This window comes from Branchiostoma lanceolatum, chromosome 18, assembly GCF_035083965.1.
Source record: "Branchiostoma lanceolatum isolate klBraLanc5 chromosome 18, klBraLanc5.hap2, whole genome shotgun sequence".
Lineage (NCBI taxonomy): Eukaryota > Metazoa > Chordata > Leptocardii > Amphioxiformes > Branchiostomatidae > Branchiostoma > Branchiostoma lanceolatum.
In genome coordinates, this window is record NC_089739.1 from 14,620,532 (window position 1) to 14,631,526 (window position 10,995).

At 41.7% G+C, this 10,995-nt stretch overlaps 1 protein-coding gene across 1 annotated transcript; it reads left to right on the top strand.

The window, feature by feature from the left end:
- Nucleotides 1–6,144: 6,144 nt before the first annotated feature.
- Nucleotides 6,145–9,094, top strand: LOC136424033 (uncharacterized). The gene is made up of 3 exons (XM_066412436.1): nt 6,145–6,186; nt 6,318–7,531; nt 8,995–9,094. The coding sequence occupies exons 1-3, from the start codon at nt 6,145–6,147 to the stop codon at nt 9,092–9,094; spliced, it is 1,356 nt and encodes a 451-aa protein (XP_066268533.1).
- Nucleotides 9,095–10,995: the final 1,901 nt, after the last annotated feature.

Here is a 10,995-nt window from a genome sequence, read left to right on the forward strand (position 1 = left end):
GTTTTCCTTGCCATGCCCAGAGGAGTGCTTTGTGAAGCACCAGTTTGGGAAGAGGAAGAACTGCGAGTGTCCCAGACAACGAGACAGCACTTTTAAGACATTATGCGTTATACGTGGCTTCACGGTAAGATCCCATTCACTACCCATAGTTCTGCTGACATGGATCACGGAACGTATGTCTGTAATGTTTCCTCCTTTATCGACATCTGGCAATATTCACGAGTCTCTGTATGAAAACATCCAGAATCAATACAACTGACCAAAATACGCTTTACTGGGTTATTCTTAACATTTGAATTAAATCGGATCCGCAGAGAACAGCTTTGCAACAGAACTGAGTCAGCTTACAGATGTGATTTTTGGTGGCAGAGACTGCCATTGTCGTATAGGGCTGTTATGCTATAGTCGATGCTGTATGGCTGTTGTGAATTAGGATGTTACCGTGGTCAATCATGACTGACTGAGGCCATATATATATATATGGGCTCCGTCGGTCATATATATATATATATGACCGACGGAGCCCATGTTAGACCGACGGAGCCCATGTTAGACCTCGTGAGATATTACTCGTACGACATGTTGGAAACAGATACTTAAGACATCTTGGGAGAGTCGGCGATGTGTTATATACGAAACACAGCTTGCTTGTGACAATAAAGATTACTGTGGAACCTTGTCAACATCCTGATCCGTGATAGCCTTGCCGAAATTATCACACACAAAAAGAACAACGAATTTTACAACGCGCGTTTTGATTTGGTAAAAAATACTACTTTAAAATGTTGATTAGGGTACACCGGCAGACTACAAATTTACTGACTACTGTAAAATTCTTGTTTCCAGGTTGCGGCTAACAGTGTTTGCAGTGCAGAAAACCATGGCCGGACGTGTCTGAATGACGTTCCTATCGGGTTTGACAATTCCGTGACTGAAATCACACTAAACCGTCTGTTCAACCTCACCACCCTCACCAAACAACACATTCCGCCGTTAGACAACCTGATCACATTCCTCATAACCGGCAGCACCATCCAGGCAATAGGTAAGCGTTGGGTTTATATTTACTGCAGTCTATCTTGTATGGAAAAGCTTTTAGTTTCAAGAATATGACGATGCTTGAACAGCTTTTTTGTAGACAAAAGAGCCAGGATTTTAAAGCCTGGTATATCCGTTCATTTCACCTGACCACTAAAGTAAAACACTGCGATGGATTGAAGGAGGCTGAATCACAATTCTTTTATGTAGAAGGTTTACAAATATTAATAGCCCCGAGGGGCACGAATGTACAATAAAGGTCTTCATCATTAATCATTCAATTTGAATTCGACGTTAAGATACACTTTTCCGTTGCTCGCAAGGAAAGAAGAATAGTCCAAAGAACATAGCAATGCTGATTTCTAGTGTTACATACCACATCACAATTTGGGTAAAAATATTCCACTGCAAGAAGCAGAGAAACTCTTTTTAATGACCATACCAGCAAGACAATGATATAACATTGAAATGTTCTTTTTAGTTAGCTAATATGATTTTCTTTTACAGAAGCGGGGGCGTTCTCTTCCGTGCCGTCTATAATGTGGGTAACCATCCAGTGTAGCCGCCTTCTGCATATCGGTGACGTTACTTTCCATAACCTGCCCAGTTTAAAGGCAATCATTCTGACTGATAACCTCATCGAAACCGTGTCTCCGAGAGCGTTCGTCGACCTCAAAAGCTTGCATAAGATAGTCTTGGAAGGAAATCAACTGAAGGCGGTTCCTTTTGAGGCTCTGTCCCTGATCCGCCACAGCACAAGAAGTGTGCAGTTACAGGTCGATCTTGAGAATAATCAGATCAGCACAGTGTTGGAAACGAGTTGGAGGAATGTCTCTGACACATATGTCACCCTCCGTCTGAAAGGCAACCCTTTAGACTGTGACGGTAGATTGCGATGGCTTGTCTGCAACGCAACGATCTGGCAACTAACTCGGCGGGGCCACGGCGATATCGTCTGGGCTGGCGTTCTTCAGTGCATGTCCCCTCCTGACCTTGCTGGTTTCGACTTTCAGTCACTCCACAACAACTCATTTTGCTTATCCACAGAACTGACAACCGGTTTCTCGATGACAATGACACCCACATCCCCAATCACAATTACATTCACATTTCCAATGGCAGAACCCGCCACGATCCCAGCAAAATCATTGAAGACGACAAATTTTATATTAATACAGCAATCGACGAAATCAACATCTGGTACGACGGACAATACCCGCGACCTCGATTTGGAGAAGAATCTTGATTACGGACAGCTAGCTGGTATGGACTATCTTTACATGCCACTCGGACATACAGTCGCTGGACTAGTTGTGCTGGTTGGGATGGCAGTTGTGGTCACATTTTACAGGCGCCGTGTTTTAAAGGGAAGGCCAAATCCAGTCAACGGACAGCACGGCGTCATTGTGAGTTCTCAACTCATCAGAAATCGGATGTACCAACACTCTAGAGCTACCACAGGGGACGTCAGGGTCAATGAAGAAACAGACGAAACTGAGGAAGATTCAGTGAGACAGAATGCGGTTCACAAACGACACGGAGTCACCATCAACACAGCTGAACTGATCTCTAATCGGCTATACAAATCTTCTGGATCTGCTATCAACAATGCTAATAAGGGCATAGGAACGGCAGAAGAGACTGAGCTGACACCATACCTCACTGTACCTTTCGATGCCATCAACAACACCCTGCGTATCGAGCCGTACAGCAGTGTCAATTTGGACGAGATCCACAACGCTGATAACGACGAGGGTACGTCAGAAGAAACTGAGGAGAACTCGGAGATGGCACCTTACCGCACTGTACCGTTCGAAGCCATCAACAACACCCTGCGTATCGAGCCGTACAGCAGTGTCAATTTGCAGGACATCCAAAACGAAGAAACGAATTTGGCGTCGGGTGGAATCTCTCCATCACGTGGAAACCGAGAGGATCAAGACGAAGATGATATGGAACCTTACTGCACCACACCTCTAGAACAAACTGGCGATCCCTAATATTCTCCTTCGCGTCGCTCACTCAGTGGTCTATTCAGTGGTGTTTGGAACCGACCATGTCTTATGACACCGGATATACTTCAGGGTGGTAAATGTACACTATATTGACATATAGCCAGGCTGTGTGGCCTAATCTCAAGCCTTTATTTCTATTGGATATACAGTAATGACGTCATAAGCATGAGTTACTGAAAAAGAAAACTGCGTTTATGATCCACCAATAATGCACATTTGTAGAGAATTTTTCAGAATTTCTTAGTTATATCAGTGTCAGTTTGAATATGCTTCATGTGTATGATGACGTTAATCCTCCTTTTTTCTTCCGTATTTAATGGGATACAACTTTGTGACCAATGACACAACCTCATAAACAACCTCGTTCACTTCACTCACTCGATGACTTATGATGACAGATGTTATTTTACGATCGGGTGGACCATAACCCTTAATAACTATTATTTAGTATTGATAAATAGAAAGTAGATCGCTACAGTTACACTGCAAAGTTGAAATCTTTAAAATTAGTTCGCTGTTAGTTGCTCTTGCGAAATTACCCCAAAAGATCAGGGGAACGATTCAACCTGGTTTATGTTGACTTAACACACTGTAGTCACCACGCACATAATTCTTAATGTTTGAGTCAATTTGAAACAAGGGACCACGAAGAGTGGTCATATTGCCCATGTGGTCCTTATGTAGAGGTTATCAATAGTACTTGTACAGGTTTGACTGTACTTTGGTTATCACAAGATTATTCATCATAACGCCTTTGATTTGCTATATGTGTACTCGTCATCATGAGTTTGTAACGGTTTGAGCGCGAAATAGCCGTAGTGCGAAATAAATGTTCATACTACGTTTACAATAATATTCTGTTGGGCCATTCATAAAATTGGATTGCAGTTGTGGAATAGGTAGACGATCATCACTTTCAAATTACGCCTGCAGTTTATCTCATGCAGTGTTCTCAAGTTGAACATCATACAGTACTTCTCGCGGCAGGTGACCGTCTAAAATAGAGCCTAAGGTATTTCATAACGGCTCTTCTTGATCTGATATAGATCTGTTATCAAAATAACGCTCAAAACTGAGAATATGCAACCCTATTTAAATAAAAAGACGAGTATACTTAAATGCCCGATGGCAATACAATATGTGATGAAATTATGTATTCAGGTCGTTTAGGATCACGAAAAAATGTAATGTTGACATGATGGCAACACGTTTCATATAACCGATTTAAACTCGAGTATGGAATGTATGCCGTTTGATACTCATGTTTTTCTCATGAAGCTATGTATTTATGACGAGTGCGATAATGTAAGAGTGAAATAGTATTTCTAAAGAAGTGCACTTCTTTTCTAACCGATCAATCATATTTGGTATTTATAATTAGTCTGCCCACACCACATACACATTAGAATTCTCGTAAAACATGCATATTTTCTATAAAAGTAATCAACCCACATCGTTGTATGGTTGACAACTACAGTGTAAAATCTCATGCTGAGTCTTTTCAGATCAGAATATTATATATCACACTCTACAGCCCAAAATAGTGTTTATTCATTCTACCCAGTTATTTACCTGTGAACATACGTCAACATGAATGCAGACCAATAAGGATATCCAGGCAGACCAATCAGGCCATCTCAATCCCCCGCCCTGAAGTGTTTTGGTCAGTTGTGAATTTGTCGGCCTGTGCGCAGCACATACTGGACAGTCGTACCGACATGGAGAAGAAAAAAACAGACAGTGTGTCGCCATCCTGGTTCTGTTGGTTCTGAAGTTTTCCTTGCCCTGCCCGGAGGAGTGCTTCGTGCAGTACCAGTTCGGGATGATGAAAAACTGTCAGTGTCCTGTCAGACAGCTAGATAATAGCTTTGTGATGTCGTGCATTTTACGTGGCTTAACGGTAAGAAGAATCCACTCACACACTATTGTTATGTTGACATGGATAGCAGAACGTTTATCTCTCATCTACCATTCTGTATCGCCAGCTGGCAATATCAACGTGCCTCCCCATAAAAACATTAAGAAACAAATGCACTACTTGTATAAGCATACGCTTTGATAAGTTATGTTCAATTCTTCAAACTCTTAAGATTCAGATTATGTTTTAGATGAACTAATTTGACCAGCAAGCCATGTTAGTGCTCGTGAAATATGTCGTCAGGCATATTTGCAATAGAAACTGACAGTCGGGGAAATGTCGAACAAAACTCAGTTTTCGCCAAAAATAATTATTCAAGCAGCTGGATAAGATTTTGAAACAGTCAGACGTTTCAGACAGTATCCACTGTCTTTCGTCAGTGACTAACGATAGGACTGAGAACACCAGCTTTATACCAAAACTCTGAATAGATATGTTAATGAGGTAAAGACAATTTAGGATGTCTTGAAGTAGTCTTCAAAAAGAAGATTAATTCAAGACAAAGTTATGCCAATAGTTCAATTAGCTACTGTTGTTCTAGTACAGTAACTAAATGTTGCTTGTCCGGGGGTGGGGGGTGGTGGGCAGTGCATTATCCCAGGTGCCTGAAAGTTGAACGCGTAGACCGCCTTTCCTGTTGAGGGCGGGGTTGTACATTCTCTCATACATTGCTTCTCTAATTCCCCGTTCGAACCAGCGTTCTTCACGATCTAGGATGTCCGTGGATTCGAAGTTGAATGAGTGTCCCTGGTTGTGTTTTAGATGGTGGTAAATGGCAGAGGAGTAGCGGTTAGCGCTCTTTCTGCAATGTTCCTTGTACCTTTCTTTTAGTGGTCGACTTGTCTCCCCAATGTACATGTTATTGCAGTTCGGTTCCTCACATTTCAGTTTGTAGATGACATTGGCTTTGATGCCTTTTTTCGGCCTGTCTTTTGGGTGGACTAGTTTCTGCCTGAGAGTTGAGTGAGGTTTGAAGTTAGTGGCAATGTTGAAGTTTTGGAAGATACGTCTGAGTTTTTCCGATACTCCTTGGACGTAGGGAATGGTAATGTTGACCTTGTTTCTGTTGGTCAATGGTCTGCACTTGAGTGTTTTCTTAGACTGGTCAGAAGGTTTGAGGGCCTTGTTGAAGGTCCAATTTTGGTAGCCACACTTGGCTAGAGCCACACGGAGATGTCTGTGTTCTTCTGTTTTTGCTTCGTCTGGATCAATACGGTAAGTTTTGCCTAAGCTCAGTGAGGGATCTGGAGAACACCAGCAGGAAGATTGCGGACTACCGGAACCATCTACGCTTCAGTTTGCGGTGCCTCAAGGTAAGTGTCACTCCTGTCAGTTTACGCCTAAAGACCTCCGTCAGAGGCTTCAACGCCAACAAAATCATTCTCAACGCCGAAAGAAAGCTACTAAACGAGAGGGTAAGACAGATCAACTATAAACTGGACGGGCTGAACGCGAAAAAAGCTAACCTGGTACAAGTACTGAGGGAACAACTGTCAGAAGAGACCTTTGCAGAAACTGAGAAATTCATAACACACGGACAGCTCTCTCAACACGAGAAAGGAAAAGTCAGACAGAAGAACAAATTTGAACGTTTGGAACAGAAGGAAATGTTTAGTTCAGCAGACAAGGACCCCAACTGGAGATCTAGCAGTTCCAAACCCAAAATCATAGCACCAAGTAGAACAGACGAGAGGTGGGTTAAGAACCTGAGCAGTCACACTCTTACAGAACCAGAGGAATCCCTACTTTCCAAAGGGCTAAATTTCGCAGTAGCGCCTAACAAGATCCCCAATATTGACATTATCACAGAAACTGAATCAGCAATTCGTCGGGCCCATATACCATATAAAAAGGCTGAAGCCTTACGCACCAAAGTAGCCACTACTCTGAAAGTCTCTAAACCCCCTTCTAGCAACATCACCCGGGAAGAACAAACTGCGCTCAAGGATTTGGCCACTAATCAAGACATAGTGATCCTTCCCGCGGACAAGGGCAGATGCACAGTAGTCTTAGACAGAGAACAGTATGACGGAAAAGTTCAAGACCTATTAGGGGACAAAGACACATACAGGCCCTTGAAAAAGAACCCCACAAACAAGTTCAAAAAGGAAATCCATAGAGCTCTCGAGAAATTGAAAGATGACAAGTTTCTGGACCAGGCCACTTATTTCAAGCTCAATCCCAATACAGAACAACCCCCAGCATTCTACGGCCTTCCCAAAATCCACAAACCCGGTGTCCCTCTACGACCCATAGTATCCGGTATAGGATCTGTCACTTATAACCTAGCAGGCTATCTGGCTAAGATCTTGGGACCGTTGGTGGGAAAGTCTCAACACCATGTACAGAATAGTGCAGACTTCGTCCAAAAAATCAAAGACATCACTGTAGCAGAAGATGAAATCATCACTTCATATGATGTGTGCTCGCTTTTCACTTGCATACCCCCTAAGGAGGCAGTATCGGTAGTTAGGGAAGCCTTGGAGGCCGACGACACACTTGCAGACAGAACCAAACTCTCCGTGGACCGCATATGCCAACTGCTAGACCTCTGCCTAGGGTGCACTTATTTCACTTACAAACAACAGTTTTTCCAGCAAGTGCACGGCTGTGCTATGGGGTCACCGGTATCGCCCATTGTTGTGAACCTGTATATGGAGAAGTTTGAGAACAAAGCCCTCAGTACTTTCAATGGCCCTCCCCCAGCAAACTGGTTTCGCTATGTAGACGACACTTGGTGTAGGCTAAAGAAGAGAGTAGCTGTTGACTTCTTTGACCATATTAACCAGGTAGATGACAACATCAAGTTCACACAGGAGTCGTGCCAAAACAACATGCTCCCCTTCTTAGACACCAAAACCATCATAGAGAAGGATGGCAACCTTCAGTTCGAAGTGTACAGGAAACCGACCCACACTGATCAATATCTGGCCTTTGATTCCCATCACCCTTTGGAACACAAACTAGCAGTGATTAAAACTCTCTTCCATCGAGCAGACAATGTCATTACCTCAGACGAAGCAAAAACAGAAGAACACAGACATCTCCGTGTGGCTCTAGCCAAGTGTGGCTACCAAAATTGGACCTTCAACAAGGCCCTCAAACCTTCTGACCAGTCTAAGAAAACACTCAAGTGCAGACCATTGACCAACAGAAACAAGGTCAACATTACCATTCCCTACGTCCAAGGAGTATCGGAAAAACTCAGACGTATCTTCCAAAACTTCAACATTGCCACTAACTTCAAACCTCACTCAACTCTCAGGCAGAAACTAGTCCACCCAAAAGACAGGCCGAAAAAAGGCATCAAAGCCAATGTCATCTACAAACTGAAATGTGAGGAACCGAACTGCAATAACATGTACATTGGGGAGACAAGTCGACCACTAAAAGAAAGGTACAAGGAACATTGCAGAAAGAGCGCTAACCGCTACTCCTCTGCCATTTACCACCATCTAAAACACAACCAGGGACACTCATTCAACTTCGAATCCACGGACATCCTAGATCGTGAAGAACGCTGGTTCGAACGGGGAATTAGAGAAGCAATATATGAGAGAATGTACAACCCCGCCCTCAACAAGAAAGGCGGTCTACGCGTTCAACTTTCAGGCACCTGGGATAATGCACTGCCCACCACCCCCCACCCCCGGACAAGCAACATTTAGTTACTGTACTAGAACAACAGTAGCTAATTGAACTATTGGCATAACTTTGTCTTGAATTAATCTTCTTTTTGAAGACTACTTCAAGACATCCTAAATTGTCTTTACCTCATTAACATATCTATTCAGAGTTTTGGTATAAAGCTGGTGTTCTCAGTCCTATCGTTAGTCACTGACGAAAGACAGTGGATACTGTCTGAAACGTCTGACTGTTTCAAAATCTTATCCAGTTGCTTGAATAATTATTTTTGGCGTATCTTATTACCTGGATGTCTAACCTTCATCAACGTAAAACTCAGTTTTGTTGTGACGGCAAAGATTCCTGTATACTCTTGTCAAAAGTCTTTTTTTTTCATAGCCTTGTTAAAATCCTAAAACAAAATCAACAGAATGACGTTCCTACCGGGTTTGACCAGTTCGTGACTGGAATCCTCGATCCTCCTGAACCGTCTGTTTAACCTCACCACCCTCACCAAACAACACATTCCGCCGTTACCCAACCTGATCACATTTATTATAACCGGCAGCACCATCCAGGCATTAGGTAAGTGCGGGGATTATGCACGCCATCTTTGCATTTTTGCAGACGAGTATGTGTCGGGGTCATGATGCTTAACACAAATTTTATTTGTAGATAAAAGGGTGAATATTTCAAAGGCCTTACCCCCATTGAATTCATTGTTTCGATTGAATGAACTTTATTGCTCAACAATCGTACATGGTGCAATGTATGGCATTAAGTTAACAATTCTAACTACAAAATATCATCGATAACAGTATATGGGTTACAATATAGTCATGTATGGCTAATTCTGTCTCGCTTTTGGAATAATCTATAGAAAAAAATTGACCTAAGTATGTGGAAGTAGGAGTCGGACGTGGTTGAAACACAATCTTTTGTGTTCAACATTTAAAAATGTTAAGAAATATACAACTTGAATTCGAATATCAGATGCACGCTTCAGTCTTTCTCAAGATATAGTAGAATAGCCAGAAGAACGACATGACATTGCTAATTCTAGTTTTACAGTTGCTTTAAGTACCACTCCACATTAATCTACATCATTTATCCATTTTACGTGTATACATTTTTAATTAATACCAAATTTTATCCAATTAAAACATCTGATGCATTTGTAAAGAAATGGACCGGAAGCCAAAGTGTATATTTTGAATAATAAAAAAGGCAACCAAAATTTCTTTGAAATGCCTATACCTGCAAGACAATGATATAAGATTTAATTTTTTTGTAGATGTAACTAATTATTTTCTATTACAGAATCAGACGCGTTCTCCTCCGTACCGTCCATAATGTCGGTAACTATCAAGTGTAGCCACCTCCATCATATCGCCGACTTCACCTTCTATAACCTGCCTATCGGGGGCCAAGTGTTGCAAAATTACATATATATAAAGAAAAGAAATTTACGATATATAAGGATGATTTAACGCACTTATATATATTCAGGTTTACACATATATATACAAGGGAGGACACACACACATATATGTTCAGGTTTACTCGCACACAGATATATACAAAGGAGGACAGACATATATGTTCAGCTTTACTCACTCATATATATATACAAGGGGAACACACACAAATATGTTCAGCATTACTCACAAATATATACAAAGGAGTACACATACATGTTCATGTTCAGCTTTACTTACACACACACACAAACACACACACACACACACACACACACACACACACACATTATTGATACATCGTAATATGCACACATGTACACTCAGGTTAGGTTAGTCATGTGTAGATTAATCTCTTAGAAGTATTACGATTATAAGCCATGGTCTTCATTTTCAAAGGTAGACAGCTCTGAGCCTCGAAAAGAAGTGTGTGGGTTTTGACCCCAATTTTGCTCCTAAATTTGATATTAATGAATCGTCATGACTTTCGGAAGCTTATGAGATGACTGACACATATAGATGTGAAATATGCAAATCATGTCCTTATGCATCAATACTGAGTTAATGTTACGATTCTGCTACGTTCATGGAACAGTGGACGTTGCAACACGCGATTTTCACACTTGCAGCATTGAAAAATGAGCTAAGGTAAGATATCAGCACCAATACATCAAGGCCCATTTTGAACGATTGAAATGAAAATGCTACAATTGCCCTTTTAGGCTAAAACCTTCCTGGCCAAGATAAGATAAGTCTAAATTAGCAACGTAATACACTTTTATCTTGAAGTTCAAAGTAACAATGCACCCTTGTGAGACGACTTTTTCTGTCTCTGTGGACGCCGTAAGATTGTTGTAAGGAAAAAATATTGATATGTACTGGCAATTTCACCGCACAGATCAAAATAAATTACTCTCTTATA

Excerpts from the sequence above, each read along its gene's own strand:
- LOC136424033 (XM_066412436.1), top strand. The coding sequence starts at position 6,145 with ATGTCTGTGTTCTTCTGTTTTTGCTTCGTCTGGATCAATACG. Across the intron at positions 6,187-6,317 it reads GCTTCGTCTGGATCAATACG|ACCTCCGTCAGAGGCTTCAA; the intron begins GTAAGTTTTGCC and ends TTACGCCTAAAG. Across the intron at positions 7,532-8,994 it reads CTGCTAGACCTCTGCCTAGG|CCTTGTTAAAATCCTAAAAC; the intron begins GTGCACTTATTT and ends TTTTTTTCATAG.